Below are 17526 nucleotides of genomic sequence, written 5' to 3'. Positions count from 1 at the left end.
CATCTTAGTGCAGCCAACACTGTAGATTTAGTTAGAAAATTATGTGGAGAAGAAAGTTGACATGAGATTTGATATGAAGAATGCTATGTATACTTCAAACACAATATTGCAATACCGTTTTGTGTGTTTGACCAGTTGTATGTCTGTCACATGTTGGTAGTTACAGACTTGATCAGATGAAAGCTATGGGAAGCTTCTCTATGTTGTGTTTGTGTGTGTGGGTGCGTGGGGAGTGGGAGATTTTCATTTCTTATAGGCAAAAAGTAATAAAGATGTCAACATGGCAAGTAGTATAAAGTTTCCTTTGTTTTGTTTCTTACACAGGCTGGCTCATCACATTGCTTATGTTCACCAACATTGCAAACAGCCACCGATGACATTCAAATCAATGGACATGCAGTTAATGCGGCGTTACATTGCATTATGCAAGAAAAAGAATCCTGTTATTCCTGAAGAACTGTCAGATTACATTGTTGGTAAGTTGGACTGTTACTGCTAATTCTATTTCTAGTTACAAGTATAATGAAGAAATATCTTTTGCTTCCAGAATGAGATTTTCACTCTGCAGCGGAGTGTGCGCTGATATGAAACTTCCTGGCAGATTAAAACTGTGTGCCCGACCGAGACTCGAACTCGGGACCTTTGCCTTTCGCGGGCAAGTGCTCTACCAACTGAGCTACCGAAGCACGACTCACGCCCGGTACTCACAGGTACTGGCAGAAGTAAAGCTGTGAGTACCGGGCGTGAGTCGTGCTTCGGTAGCTCAGTTGGTAGAGCACTTGCCCGCGAAAGGCAAAGGTCCCGAGTTCGAGTCTCGGTCGGGCACACAGTTTTAATCTGCCAGGAAGTTTCATCTTTTGCTTCTTCTGGAGCTTATCTGTAATTGTGGTTGTTGGCGCCCCTTTTTCCACGAGCTCTCTCTGATGTAAATATACATATGCTTATATAACGCGATTATGATTACTTGTATACAACGATGTCAAGTAAATGGGTTGGTTGTTGTTCATTAAATGCAGTGTAGTAAACCAGAATTTCACCAATAGGCAGGAGGTGTCCAAAAATTTTCCCTTGTGCATAATGTGACTTCCACTTCTGATAAAATGAATATGTATGAAAAATATACAGATGTCACTGTTTTGAATTCAATAGCACATTGTAGATTCTCCTGCAGCTGGCTAGGATAAGTCGGGGGGAGGGGAAGGACCATGTCAGGCATAACATTCCATAGCAAGCTGCAGGTTAATTATTTTCTTATTGTGCTCTGGTTTGAAGAAGCAATTTAAGTGAAGGTTTCTAATTTCATTTAGTTGCCTGTACTCTATTTAGTATATAATTCGGAGACTTGTTCAGAATTGTTGGAATAGGTCATGTTGAAATAATTTTAAAAAATTAATGCTTGACAAAATGTTTATTAATGTAAGTTTTGCAGGTCTACCTAGTTTCACCAGTCAAAAGTTCTGGATGGAATACAAAGAATGGAAGGTGTAAAAAAATTGCCACTCACCATTCAATTGAGCAGTCAAAAGGAACGAAAACAAAATTAAATTGTCAGTAAACTTTTGGACAATTTCCTCCTCTCAAGCTAACAGACAGACAAAACAAATACACACTGCTACATTGTCCTGGTGTGGTAGCTGTACTGGGTAGAGGGGTTGCACCAAAAGGAGTGGGCAAGAGGAGCAAGGAGAACGCTCCTCGTGATGTTACTTTTTCCCAATTATTTTCAGGAAGCTTTTGCCATCAATGAGTTACTTCTATAATGTATTACAATATTGTCAGTGATGTGTTTCATAATGCAGCATGTAGTTTGATTTATTTTGCTTGACTGTCAGGCCCACAACACGTAGTTTCACTTGCTTTGGTTGTTTGCAAGGCCCGTAAACCCTGCCTTATTTTCTGCAGTTGCAAACAAATGAGGAGTGTGGAATACAAAGATTTATCATTAACAAGGAAACCGAGCCTCAAAGGGAAAAATAATTAAGATTAAACTCCTCATACATAACATTTTAAGAAAGAAAAAGTCTCTGAAATCTGGTGGGGCTAAGGTAATAGGCACAGCTATGCTGAATAATGTCACTAGTCATTTTTTCATGCCACAGCTGACCTCTCCATCTGAATGGTTTTTACTTGTCATGGAGGGTTTTAAACACTCGAATCTACCTGGATAATGCTACACAGGTTTAGCTGGGATACAGTGTTTCAGACATCTTGAAGGAAGTTCGAAGTTCTTGGGTGAGCAGTAGGTAGTTGAAATATGGTCTGCTTCACTGCATTAAGGATGCTAACAGAACAGTTGTCACTTTGAAGTACTATTCTGTGAGGAAGAGACACAGTTTTCGTAAACTAATATTGCCCTGGAATACACAATCATGTGATGAGGTGTACGTTATTGGTATTAAACTGCTGTTCTACCTGCTGTATGTTCTGAGTACAGTGCCAAGTATTACTTAACCTGGAAAATAAATCGGACAAATGTTTATATTGGTAAGAGAAATATGGCAAAACACCTGGTATTGCCCGCAACATATTGTGGAGAGCTGCTTGCTGCTGCTATTACTGCGATAGGAGCATCACAGTGATGACCCATCCAGATAACCAAGCACTTTGAAACACCTGCTTCTGGGACACAGGGAGGCAGACTGGTCTAATATCGAAATCTGCCTCGCAGATAAAACGGTTGCTGGTATGCCATCCATCATGTCTGTTGTTTAGACAGTTTTCCACATCCACTTAGGTAAATACCGGGATGGTTCCCACTTCACATTCACAATGTGCAAACACATCTAGACACAGAAGGGATAAATGGAATTAACTTTTTAACATGTCACATGTCTGTAGGAAACAGTGGTTTCTTGACTTAATTCTTTGAAGTTGTTGCCACAGATGAAACTTGTTATAGGAGGACACTCCCAATAGGTCCTGTGTATTGGAGTTTCGTGAATTCGTGGCTGGATCCTGCCTTTGCTACTGCTGTGTGATTTTAAAGATTTGTGAGCCTGAGTTACCAGAACATGCTAATCATTGTCAATCCTGAGATAAGGTTGATGACATGGACTAGGAAGTGGAGGGGGGGGGGGGGGGGGAAGCCATTTCTGGCCAGAGTGCGGAGCCTCTCCTTCTGTAGGCAGTGTCTCATGCTGCAGCTTTTGCACTAATTACATGTAACACCACTTTACGCTTCAGTTACTAGTCATGACTTAAGCAAATGGGCCATTTGCAGTCAGAGCAAAGGAGCAACTGTAAAACTTTGTGTGTAGTGACCTGTACTGCTAAATATTACATGTTGTAATCATTTAAAATAGAATACTATGAGTTACCCTCATCTGAACAGGGGTATCACTATTATAGCAGTTGTTTTTCTTTATTTTGAATTTTTAATTAGCATCCAAATTGAAATTGTAATCTTTGGTTTAAGAATGTATGTGATCCTGAGTATCTTGCTGCTGAGATTGTTTGAGTGACATACAGATCGTAACACAACAGAATGTGTCAACTGTAGTTGGTAATATTGCCATATCTGGAACTGCCTACTATGTAATAATCATTTTTCTTTCAGGTTCATACGTGGAAATGAGAAGAGAAGCACGCAACAGCAAGGATGTCACGTTTACATCTGCAAGAAATCTGTTGGCAATTCTTCGCTTGTCAACAGCTTTGGTAAGCTGAACATAAGACATTGCACTATTACCACTATTGTCCCACTGCAAACTGAACTTGTCATGAGGTTGTTTCCTGCGCAATTGTTCTGATTTATGCTGTCATTAAATCAGTAATGCTGACTGTGTGCTTAAACTTAAAATTATGTTTAAATAGATTTTTCTCTTTGGTCATCAGAACAAAGAACTACAATAGAATTATTCAATCTTGTGCCGCAAGACAACTTTTTACTAGGACAATGCAGTAATTTCAGTTTATATGTGTGTTGGTTTCTTACAGAAAACTAGGTTATTGAAAGCAAATTGTTGGCAAATAGAATAAATTTCAACTTGCATGTGAGTTTTTGAACAATTAAGTGCTGTGTGTGGATTGTGCTGTTTTGTAATCAAATATTTCTGTGTGGATACAAATGAGTAGGAACCTTAAAATATTGCTTCTGTTTTTGGCGAAATCGGTATGTGCCTGCTTGAGCGGCTATTGGTGATACAAATTTGAAAGGTTGCCATGCTGTGTGCCCAATGACAAAGTATTGGTGCTTTGAAATTGTCATAAAAAGAGAGTGGTGGTGGTGGTGATAACAATGAGGATGTAACAAGAGCTTCTTGACTGGAGTGTTGCTTGTGCAAAAACTTCAACAGTTGTTTTTCCTTCCTGAAATGGTCTATGCTTGTTTTCTTCTTTTGACTTTATTTGAGCTTTAAACAAAGGAGTTTCTGTGCTGTGGAAGAGTTACTCGAAGCCTCTGATGGACCATGATTGGTCTTTTCACTCATTCGAAAATAAGAAAATAAAATAATGAGCTATTCACAATGCAAAAGGAAGTGGAGTACATAAAGCATATGGAAACAGCTACTGCTCAGTTGAGTGCGAAGACTATCACCCAGCCATAATACGAAATGGCCCCCCACTTCAAACTGCCATATTAAAATGCCCATGTAACACCGACTTCAGCTACAGACAGATGCACGTGTTTCTTCGTCCTAAGATGCTAGATCCCATGGAAAAGTCGTACATTGCAATAAATGGTGTGTAATGCGACCAATTTCTTTCTTATGCAGTAATACGCTGCAGCACATGCTAAGCTGCTGGATTAGGTGGAGGGAGGTGTTAGATTTAAAAAGTGGCAGTGTTGTTACATAAAATGCCACAATGGGTTGTTCTGTGGAGCAACAGTATGCTATCAAATTTTGTGTTAAATTTAGGAAGTCCACAACTGTAATAAGTCTGAAACTTCCTGGCAGATTAAAACTGTGTGCTCGACCGAGACTCGAACTCGGGACCTTTGCCTTTCGCGGGCAAGTGCTCTACCAACTGAGCTACCGAAGCACGACTCACGCCCGGTGCTCACAGCTTTACTTCTGCCAGTACCTCGTCTCCTACCTTCCAAACTTTACAGAAGCTCTCCTGTGAACCTAGCAGAACTAGCACTCCTGAAAGAAAGGATATTGCGGAGACATGGCTTAGCCACAGCCTGGGGGATGTTTCCAGAATGAGATTTTCACTCTGCAGCGGAGTGTGCGCTGATATGAAACTTCCTGGCAGATTAAAACTGTGTGCCCGACCGAGACTCGAACTCGGGACCTTTGCCTTTCGCGGGCAAGTGCTCTACCAACTGAGCTACCGAAGCACGACTCACGCCCGGTGCTCACAGCTTTACTTCTGCCAGTACCTCGTCTCCTACCTCCCAAACTTTACAGAAGCTCTCCTGCGAACCTAGCAGAACTAGCACTCCTGAAAGAAAGGATATTGCGGAGACATGGCTTAGCCACAGCCTGGGGGATGTTTCCAGAATGAGATTTTCACTCTGCAGCGGAGTGTGCGCTGATATGAAACTTCCTGGCAACCCTCCCAAGCCACAGTGTCTTCATTGGCAACGAATTTCTGGAGAGGACCCACACTCCATTGCTTCTGCATTCTCCCTGCAGTCCTGACCTTGCTCCCCCAGACTTGTTTTGTTTCCTTGCTTAAAAGGAAGTCTGAAAGGGAAACATTGAGGTATGATTGAAAACATCCAGGCTCATGTTACATCAGCTCTGAGGACATCAAGGATAAGGCTTTCCAGATCTGGAAACACTGCCTCTATAATTGTATTGAAGCAGGAGAGTGCTATTTCAAAAAAATTTGACTGATCGTTCGATTTTTATTGTCAACAACTGAGTTGCCTTACAAATGCAGTCCAAGAACAAGACCAGGAATGCTGCGTGAAATGGTGCCAATCCATGGTAACGCCTGCCCACATTCTGATAGATTGACAAAAAACGCTATACAGGAGTTAGGTTCAGAAATCATTCCGCAACCACCTTATTCACCTATCTTGCACCCTCAGATTTTCACGTTTTCCGCTCTCTGTCGAACATATTTCAAGGAACTTGCTTTCCAGATGATAATGTGCTCCAAATGTGGTTCAATGAGTGCTTTGCCTCAAAACCACGTGATTTCTACAGTCATGAAATAGAAAAATTACCGCAGCATTGGCAGAATGTTGTAAATAGTGAAGGAGAATATATTACTGATGATTAAAGTCTCTGTTATTTGTACCTGTTGTGTTTATTAAACTTGTGGAAAAACACTATGAACTTAGGCATCAACATAACAGTAAGGATTGTACTGACAAATTCACCCATGGGAGTGTGTAGTGAATTGTGTGGTAGGAAATGGTGTCAGTATCGTATGTAATTTAGATTATTTTTTATATTTTCCAATACATTAGGACCCAGGGAGATGTCTGATTATGTAAGACTCTAGAGGAATCAAAGGTAACGACAGTTGATAAACCTGCCTAGGTAACTCACAAGATGTGCTGTAGAATTGTTCAACCTGTGTGCTTCACATCACTGTCGTACAGAAGACCCCTTTGTTGTTTAGAAACGAGGAGGACAGACATGACAAAAGTCTGGAAAAAAAAAATTAAAAGAGCCAGCCAGCTACAAAGATACATGTGGCAAACTGAATCTCTGAACAGAATAATTTCTTGTCCAGCATATGGAGCCGTTTTCTGCAACTGTATTATTGATTTTGTATAAAATGCCAGCACCACCTGCACTTTTTATTTTAAAAAACCACAACCAGTTTTGGCCCTCAAGGCCATTATCCAGTGGTGTCTACATGGTCGTGAACAACGAAGTACAACAGAATTACTCAAATGGAGCAGTAGGTACCATCAACAAAAAGATGTACGTAAATGTTCAAAACCACTCGTCCACGCACTTCATAGAAGCAACAAATTAAAAAGTAATGTGATGTGTACTCTTATTAAAATATATGTGATGTAAAAAAAATTGAATGCCTACAAACACCTTAAAATATCATAACAACATAAATATTGTATGAAATTGTTATGTTCTAGAAAATTGATATGTTACATGTACTTCACAGAGGTGTGTAAAAAAAGTAATGAGACTGACAACACTGCAACTGATGAGGCAACAGCCCCCTGTGATTTTTGAGAGCTCCATCAGTGAAGTTGTGTTTTTATTTTGTGTTATGAAAATGTAAAAGTGGAATGTAAAGCAGTGTTGTGCCATCAAGTTTTATGTTAAACTTGGAGGATATGCGAGTGTGACCTTTGAAAAGTTGGAACAGGGCTATGGGGAACATTCCTGACCAAGAGCACAAGTTTTCTGTGACACAAATCATTTTTGGAAGGCCGAGAACACACTGGAGATGTAGCTAGCTCGCTCAGGGAGACCTTCAGCTTCAAAAATCAATGAAAATGTTGAATGTTTGCTTGCTCTTGTGAGATCAGATTGACATTTAACAATATGGATTATGGATGACCTGTTAAACACTTTGACCATAAATCAAATTTTGACTTAAGTTTAGCACGTGCAAAAGGTTTGTGCCAAAAAAACTCTACTGAGCAGAAGGACAATTGAAGAAACGTGCATTGATCTTCTTTAGAGGATTGTCAATTGCCACAAATGCCTCACTCATGTGAACACAGGTGATGAATCCTGGTTTTTTGAGTACGATCCTGAGACAAAGTGGTAAAGTGAGAAGTGGCCCACTGAGATACCTCCTCGACCAAAAAAAGCTCGAATGAGCAAATCAAAGATCAAAATGATGCTGATTTGCTTTTTTACAGTAAGAGTATTGTGCATAAAGACTTTGTTCCTCCAGAACAAACTGTCAACCAAGTGTTTTACAAAGATATCTTTGAAATGCTCAGCAAAAAGTGAATGGAGTGAGATGGGTCATTGCAGACAAGTGGATGCTGCATCATGACAATGACCCATGTCACACAGCCACTTCCATCACAAATTTTTTTACCTGGTAACATATTCCCGTTGTTCCATAGCCCCACTATTCACCTGATCCGAGTCCTTGTGACTTTTTTCTTTTCCCGCCATTGAAAATGTCTTGAAAGGAAATCGTTTTGGGACTCTGGAGAACAATCAAAAGAATGTGACTACCATATTAAAGGCCCAACCAGTTGAAGCTTTTCAGCGCTGCCGCCTTGATAGGGAACGACAACTCCACCAGTGTGTACCTGTTGAAGCGAAATACATACTTTGAAGGATATGGTACTGTTGTTTGAAACAAATAAAAGCTTTGGTAGATGAAAAAATCAATCTCGTTACTATTCTTGCACGCATCATACATCTAAATCATTCTGAGAGATTCAAAACAACTGCTGATACATGCCAGGACGTGGCACTTAAACAGGGTAGAGCCAAGTTACAGGGAGGTCCTGCAGGTGGCCAGGTATGTAAGCACGTGACTAGATAAAAGTTGATGAACTTCTTTAAAAGTAAAACAAAGTAAAGTACAAAATGATATTTAAACTTAGGTTAACATGGAGCCATTAAAAAAGACAGTAAAGAGTATTATTACAAAAAGAGAAAGGATAACGCCTGACGCTCAGAGACCATACAATGAGCGAAAAGTCCAACTACAAAACCAACAAAATCTTAATAAGACAGATAGCCATGAATATTTGGGCGTGATCTGTTGTTCATAATAAATGGTCCTACCATACTACATAAAGAAATACATGCTGAAATTACATTACATCCCAGATCACATAAGAAACAGATTGACCAAGCACTTGCTCTGACAGGCGACCCTCGTCAGGAAACAGCTACCAGGCAGTGGAAGCGTCACACCCTTACTTGCGGCATCAACCATTGGGTGACACTCCCTTCGGCAACATTTATGGCAACCTTGCCTGACTGCAAAGCAGTCACAAGCCACTTTCCACCAGCTGGCAGCTGTGAAGTACAGTTGTTTCTGAGATAGTGTTGCTAGAGGACCGAGTCATCTTGACGAGTGCCTGTGAGTACATTAACTGTGGAAGGAGCAGACAGACAATTCCTGAACAAACAATGTTCAGATTTCCCATCAAAGATGAAGAAAGGCAGTGGATTTTGAATTCAGATGAATGAATTCTTAGTTACAAGTAAGAACTAATAAGAGTCCCAAGCACTTGATACTGTCCAAATTTTAAAATTTACATGTTTACATAATGCGGCAACTGAGCCTCCCACACAGAAGTCATATGGTACTTTTAAATGAAATCATTATCACTATTTGGCGTGTATTTATTTATTTCACTATCGTGATTTCGGCTGTAGAGCCATTTTCAACTGCAAGGTAACTGAAACCTATAAAACACATGGATAAAAAAGTGTAAGGCATAATGTGATATTATTTCATAAACAACGCAACATGAGAAGCAGTACTTAGTTGTGGCCTCGCACTTGAAAATAAGTCCACATCTGAAACTGCGATAATGAAATAAACGAATAATAGAATCTGACAGTCTAATGACAGCAGTGATTTCATTTAAAAAGTATACAGGGTGATTCAAAAAGAATACCACAACTTTAAAAATGTGTATATAATGAAAGAAACATAATATAACCTTCTGTTATACATCATTACAAAGAGTATTTAAAAAGGTTTTTTTTTTTTTTTTTCACTCAAAAACAAGTTCAGAGATGTTTAATATGGCCCCCTCCAGACACACGAGCAATATCAACCCGATACTCCAACTCGTTCCACACTCTCTAAAGCATATCAGGCGTAACAGTTTGGATAGCTGCTGTTATTTCTCGTTTCAAATCATCAACGGTGGCTGGGAGAGGTGGCCGAAACACCATATCCTTAACATACCCCCATAAGAAAAAATTGCAGGGGGTAAGATCAGGGCTTCTTGGAGGCCAGTGATGAAGTGCTCTGTCACGGGCTGCCTGGCGGCCGATCCATCGCCTCGGGTAGTTGACGTTCAGGTAGTTACGGACAGATAAGTGCCAATGTGGTGGCGCTCCATCCTGCTGAAATATGAATTGTTGTGCGTCTTGTTCGAGCTGAGGGAACAGCCAATTCTCTAACATCTCCAGATACTGTAGTCCAGTTACAGTAGCACCTTCAAAGAAAAAGGGACCAAAAACTTTATTGGCTGAAATGGCACAGAAAACGTTCACCTTAGGGGAGTCACGTTCATACTGAGTTGTTTCCCGCGGATTCTCAGTGCCCCATATACGGACATTGTGACGGTTGACTTTCCCGTTAGTGTGGAAAGTTGCTTCATCACTAAACACAATCTTTGAAACGAAAGATTCATCTGTTTCCATTTGAGCAAGGATAAAATCACAGAAATCGATTCTTTTAATCTTATCAGCTGCAGACAGTGCTTGAACCAATTTCAGACGATAAGGTTTCATAACTAACCTTTTTCGTAGGACTCTCCATACAGTTGATAGTAGAATTTGCAGCTCTCTGCTAGCTCTGCGAGTCGATTTTCCTGGGCTGCGAACAAATGCTTGCTGGATGCGTGCTACATTTTCATCACTCGTTCTCGGCCGTCCAGAACTTTTCCCTTTGCACCAACACCCATTCTCTGTAAACTGTTTATACCAACGTTTAATACACCACCTATCAGGAGGTTTAACACCATACTTCGTTCGAAATGCACGCTGAACAACTGTCGTCGATTCACTTCTGCCGTACTCAATAACACAAAAAGCTTTCTGTTGAGCGGTCGCCATCTTAGCATCAACTGACGCTGACGCCTAGTCAACAGCGCCTCAAGCTAAAAAAAAAGAAATGGCTCTGAGCACTATGGGACTTAACATCTATGGTCATCAGTCCCCTAGAGCTACTTAAACCTAACTAACCTAAGGACATCACACAACACCCAGCCATCACGAGGCAGAGAAAATCCCTGACCCCGCCGGGAATCGAACCCGGGCGTGGGAAGCGAGAACGCTACCGCACGACCACGAGATGCGGGCGCGCCTCAAGCGAATAAATGTACAACTAAATGAAACTTTATAGCTCCCTTAATTCGCCGACAGATAGTGCTTAGCTCTGCCTTTTGTCGTTGCAGAGTTGTAAATTCCTAAAGTTGTGGTATTCTTTTTGAATCACCCTGTATTATGACTAGAAACCAGATTATACGTATTTGCATGTTGCATATGCATTTTCATATTTGGCTCCTTTTCACTGGTTATTGCACACTTTAACAAAAAAAACTAGTGATGTTGCATATTTTCACCCTATGTTTACAGTATTTTAAAAATTTTGACGGGCGGTCTCTAACTCGATCTAGTTTTGATGTCTCGTAGATTAACCATGACCTAGAACCAGAACACTGACCGAGAGGCCACTGCTAGTGAAATCATTACAGAACAGGAAAAGGAACAGCAACAGGCAGGCAGAGCCAATGCTCCTGTGCCCGTGATCCCTGTTAATCCTCTCTGCTGTCATACCGTACGCGTTGGCAACAGTTAAATTAAACTACACAAGCTTTTAGTTACACGTCCATTGTTTCAGTTTAGCTTTCTATTTACTTGTTCACAGTTGAACATGTTTACGACGTGTAGTGTGTAACATACCGCACGAAAAAAGAAATGTCGTTTTGTGGATAGCTGACCATCCTGGGACATTTACATATGATGCAATTGTTTTATATTTTTGAGTATGTGAGAAAAACATTTCATGCAGAAAAAAATGTTTCAAATAGACCAGCGTGTCAAGAGAAGTCTTCATATTGCAGGAATGCAGAAGAAAGGATCTTGACAACAGCAAGTTGCAGTAGCAGGGATTTGTCAGAAAAATTGGTTTAACATGGACCTATGTGAAGCATTCATTGCAAGCAATATTCCTCTTCACAAACTTACAAGACCTATCCTCAGAGGCTTCCTGAGCAAATATTACGTAAATCAAAATACACCAGATGAATCAACATTGCGTAAAAACTACATACCGACAATTTACGTAAATGTTCTGAAAGAAATAAACAATGAACTCAAGGACAGCGTTATCTGGATTTCAGTTGACAAAACTACACACACTTGTGGCCGTTACATTGCAAATTTAATTGTTAGTGCTTTAAAAGAAGAGCCTCCTTCTTCATACACTCCTGGAAATTGAAATAAGAACACCGTGAATTCATTGTCCCAGGAAGGGGAAACTTTATTGACACATTGCTGGGGTCAGATACATCACATGATCACACTGACAGAACCACAGGCACGTAGACACAGGCAACAGAGCATGCACAATGTCGGCACTAGTACAGTGTATATCCACCTTTCGCAGCAATGCAGGCTGCTATTCTCCCATGGAGACGATCGTAGAGATGCTGGATGTAGTCCTGTGGAACGGCTTGCCATGCCATTTCCACCTGGCGCCTCAGTTGGACCAGCGTTCGTGCTGGACGTGCAGACCGCGTGAGACGACGCTTCATCCAGTCCCAAACATGCTCAATGGGGGACAGATCCGGAGATCTTGCTGGCCAGGGTAGTTGACTTACGCCTTCTAGAGCACGTTGGGTGGCACGGGATACATGCGGACGTGCATTGTCCTGTTGGAACAGCAAGTTCCCTTGCCGGTCTAGGAATGGTAGAACGATGGGTTCGATGACGGTTTGGAAGTACCGTGCACTATTCAGTGTCCCCTCGACGATCACCAGTGGTGTACGGCCAGTGTAGGAGATCGCTCCCCACACCATGATGCCGGGTGTTGGCCCTGTGTGCCTCGGTCGTATGCAGTCCTGATTGTGGCGCTCACCTGCACGGCGCCAAACACGCATACGACCATCATTGGCACCAAGGCAGAAGCGACTCTCATCGCTGAAGACGACACGTCTCCATTCGTCCCTCCATTCACGCCTGTCGCGACACCACTGGAGGCGGGCTGCACGATGTTGGGGCGTGAGCGGAAGACGGCCTAACGGTGTGCGGGACCGTAGCCCAGCTTCATGGAGACAGTTGCGAATGGTCCTCGCCGATACCCCAGGAGCAACAGTGTCCCTAATTTGCTGGGAAGTGGCGGTGCGGTCCCCTACGGCACTGCGTAGGATCCTACGGTCTTGGCGTGCATCCGTGCGTCGCTGCGGTCCGGTCCCAGGTCGACGGGCACGTGCACCTTCCGCCGACCACTGGCAACAACATCGATGTACTGTGGAGACATCACGCCCCACGTGTTGAGCAATTCGGCGGTACGTCCACCCGGCCTCCCGCATGCCCACTATACGCCCTCGCTCAAAGTCCGTCAACTGCACATACGGTTCACGTCCACGCTGTCGCGGCATGCTACCAGTGTTAAAGACTGCGATGGAGCTCCGTATGCCACGGCAAACTGGCTGACACTGACGGTGGTGGTGCACAAATGCTGCGCAGCTAGCGCCATTCGACGGCCAACACCGCGGTTCCTGGTGTGTCCGCTGTGCCATGCGTGTGATCATTGCTTGTACAGCCCTCTCGCAGTGTCCGGAGCAAGTATGGTGGGTCTGACACACCGGTGTCAATGTGTTCTTTTTTCCATTTCCAGGAGTGTATTTAGCGGGACGCAAAGAAGTTGAAAATCATTCTACGATTGCCAGATTTGTGAATGAGGGTATTAGAAAAATATTTCCAGAATCTTCTGCAGATGAAAGATTGTTTGTGTTTATTTGCGCTGCTGCTCCCTATATGTCAAAGCAGGAAAAGCCCTCAGAGTGTTTTATCCCAATTAGATTCATGTGACGTGCTTTGTTCGTGGAGTACATTGCCTTGCTGAAGAAGTATGTTCCTTATTGTTGATTTTAAATAAACTGATTTCATTCACAGAGATAGTGTTTCTAACGGCTCCTGCTCACATCAAGACCCATAAAGAAAAACTACAAATGTGCCTTTACCTCCTGAACCAGTGGTAACTCATTGGGGTACATGTGTCGAAGCTGTGTTGTTTTACAATGTGTTGAAGCTATGTTATTTTACAATGAACATTTCGAGGCCATTAGAAGGGTAGTAAATGACTTTGATAGTGCAGAGACTTTGGCAGTTTGCCAGTGCAAGGAAGCTTTTAATGATTCCAGTATTAAAAAAGACATTGCTATGATCAGCACTCATTTTTCCTATATACCTGCAAGTACTAAAAAGCTTGAAACTCAAGGTTTGGCGTTGAATGAATCTATTCAGTTAATGAATAAAATTATTCTAGTGAATTCCTGATTGCTGGAGGTATTACCAAGAAAACTTAAAGAAAAGTTTGAAAACATTTTAAACAATAACTCAAGCTTTGAACCCTTGTGCCAAATTCATAGTTTTATTAATGGGATGGGTGAAGTTTTACCAGAAACAATAAGTGCCAACATAGCACCCAAATTCAATTACTGCCCAGTTATGTCAGTTGAAGAAGAATGGTCCTTTTCTGCTCATAAAAATGTTTTGAATGATCGAAGACACACACTTACTACCAAACATTTGGAACCGTACCTGGTCATTTATGTGTACAACAGTAGAAAAATGTGAAATAAATTGTAAATGATGCTTTGGTCCAATAGCGTTAATTAAAAGTAAATGCTGTTCAAAAAAATTCAGGATTGTATGCTTTTCTAAATATTACAGAGTTTTTGAGCGTGCCCCTCTGCATGCGATATATCTTGAAGTTGATCCTGTACATATTGATCATTTCGCTGTGACTCACTCGCATTGTATCCACTTGTTACTAACAACAGCAACAAAGAAGGAACAATTCTTGAAATAGGATATGCGTCCCCATTTTGCAAATTTTTAGAAAATAATCCCAGAAAGGACCCCTTCCTAACCTCTACCTGAAAGTATTCAGGAAATGATATCAGCATTCTAAATGTATCAATTTTTCACGTGACCAGCACTCATCCTCATAACTGATATGCACAGGTTTGACTTCAAGATATAATTCACGCAATAACTACAACGTTTTTTTATTATTTCATCTTACATATTTCGACACTTTTGATGCATTTTTAAACATTTTTCATGCATATTTTAATATTTTTATAATGGATATAATCCCGTCTCTAATTATGACTATAGGCCCCAACCAAGTAAAAATAATCGTACAATATCATTTCCATGTTCTAAAGCCTTGTACATACTGCATTGAACTTGAGTGAACTAGTGTAACGCCTTGTATACACCACAGCAAATTGAAGTGAACACAATCGAAAAAGCATTCAAAATGTTTACCAGTGATCACTACAGTTTTGTTTGTGCCTGTCAACAAACGGTTGGAGAGAACACGAAAGAACGAGCATAGTGAGCCAGCTCTGCATAACAGTATATGATCTTAGGGTTCCATACCACATTCAGTAAAAACGAAACCCTTTTAAGATCAGTTTGTTGTCTGTTTGCCTACCTGTTCGTCTGTTTAAAACTGTTTTTCTCATAAATGTATCGTCGTATCTAGTTGAAATTTATGTCACATACTGAAGTCTATGGTCCTTGGCGGTGTAAAACATTAAAGTTTCTACATCAATGCAGTCAAAGGTTAAGCCAATTAGGTCACATATTTTGATAGTCGCAGACTCACACATCTAAACTTATAGGGTACTTCCAGTAGGCCTAGAATCATGAAAGTTAGCAAGAAGAAAGGTTTCACAGTACAAGTACAGAAAAAACTAAAACCACTAATTTATAATAATATCACATGAAAAAAATTGTTCTTTTTTCTGCATTCAGGCTGTTTGGGTCACAATGGCTTGTCAGACATCAAGCAAGGGATGATTTTAATGCTCATATGACACATTTCAGAATTTATCCATCGTCGGATAAGTTTGGACTAGATAACAACCACTGTGGACGAGGTAAATTTTATGATTTCTAATGCTGGAAAATCTTCTTTAAGTGCCGAGACAGAGGTTAGTTGTTGTTGATGATGATGATATGGAAAGCATGATGTTTGATGCTACCAGATGCTAAGACTAAGAAGGATATTACGGTTTTGCTCATTTTGAAATTGTACCTGTCAGTTTGTGGAGGGGAGAGGGGATTTTTAGTTTTGCTGTTTAGTACATTACTCTGAATAATAAAACTGAATTAACTTTTATTACTGAATGAACTTCACTTGTATGTTTTCTCTTTACGTTGTAGGCTCGTCTGAGACTGGCTGATGTTGTTGTTAAGGAAGATGTTGCTGAAGCTATGAGGCTTATGGAAATGTCAAAGGATTCTCTAAATCACACAGAGGAGAGACTAGGGAGGTTAGTTTTCTATAGAAGTAATATGTATTATTATTTCTTTACTTTCTCAGACGTTAAGTCTGGTTAAAAATGGAAAGTGACGCGGACCTCGATCAAGCGTCACTTCCTTTTAACTGTACGGTATATGTTATATTGCATTTAGGAACTTTCGGGTAATTGAACACGTATCAATAATTACAGATTTCTGTAGTTGTATATATAAGTTTGGATGTAGCTGTATTGCATTGATGTACTGGTGGATATTGTGTGGTATGACTCCTGTAGTTGATAGTATAATTGGTATAATGTCAACTTTATCCTGATGCCACATGTCCTTGACTTCCTCAGCCAGTTGGATGTATTTTTCAATTTTTTCTCCTGTTTTCTTTTGTATATTTGTTGTATTGGGTATGGATATTTCGATTAGTTGTGTTAATTTCTTCTTTTTATTGGTGAATATGATGTCAGGTTTGTTATGTGGTGTTGTTTTATCTGTTATAATGGTTCTGTTCCAGTATAATTTGTATTCATCATTCTCCAGTACATTTTGTGGTGCATACTTGTATGTGGGAACGTGTTGTTTTATAAGTTTATGTTGTAAGGCAAGCTGTTGATGTATTATTTTTGCTACATTGTTATGTCTTCTGGGGTATTCTGTATTTGCTAGTATTGTACATCTGCTTGTGATGTGATCTACTGTTTCTATTTGTTGTTTGCAAAGTCTGCATTTATCTGTTGTGGTATTGGGATCTTTAATAATATGCTTACTGTAATATCTGGTGTTTGTTGTTTGATCCTGTATTGCAATCATGAATCCTTCCGTCTCACTTTATATATTGCCTTTTCTTAGCCATGTGTTGGATGCGTCTTGATCGATGTGTGGCTGTGTTAGATGATACGGGTGCTTGCCATGTAGTGCCTTCCCCTTCCAATTTACTTTCTTCGTATTTGTTGATGTTATGTGATCTAAAGGGTTGTAGAAGTGGTTATGAAATTGCAGTGGTGTAGCCGATGTATTTATATGAGTGATTACTTTGTGTATTTTGCTAGTTTCTGCTCGTTGTAGAAAGAATTTTCTTAAATTGTCTACCTGTCCATAATGTAGGTTTTTTATGTCGATGAATCCCCTGCCTCCTTCCTTTCTGCTTAATGTGAATCTTTCTGTTGCTGAATGTATGTGATGTATTCTATATTTGTGGCATTGTGAACGTGTAAGTGTATTTAGTGCTTCTAGGTCTGTGTTACTCCATTTCACTACTCCAAATGAGTAGGTCAATATTGGTATAGCATAAGTATTTATAGCTTTTGTCTTGTTTCTTGCTGTCAATTCTGTTTTCAGTATTTTTGTTAGTCTTTGTCTATGTTTTTCTTTTAGTTCTTCTTTAATATTTGTATTATCTATTCCTATCTTTTGTCTGTATCCTAGGTATTTATAGGCA

General features: G+C 40.5%; 1 protein-coding gene across 1 annotated transcript in view; it reads left to right on the top strand.

The window, feature by feature from the left end:
- Positions 1-17526, top strand: part of LOC124594117 (DNA replication licensing factor Mcm7) — a 72507-nt gene that overhangs the window by 44245 nt on the left and 10736 nt on the right. The window contains exons 11-13 of the mRNA XM_047132474.1: positions 325-476; positions 3557-3657; positions 15999-16108. Coding sequence (XP_046988430.1) covers positions 325-476; positions 3557-3657; positions 15999-16108 — 363 coding nt within the window. The remainder of the gene's footprint in view (positions 1-324; positions 477-3556; positions 3658-15998; positions 16109-17526) is intronic.

The sequence above is a fragment of the Schistocerca americana genome, chromosome 2, assembly GCF_021461395.2.
Source record: "Schistocerca americana isolate TAMUIC-IGC-003095 chromosome 2, iqSchAmer2.1, whole genome shotgun sequence".
NCBI classification, from domain to species: Eukaryota; Metazoa; Arthropoda; class Insecta; order Orthoptera; family Acrididae; genus Schistocerca; species Schistocerca americana.
Note: the sequence above shows the minus strand (reverse complement) of the source record. Positions and strands in the feature narration are given on the sequence as shown.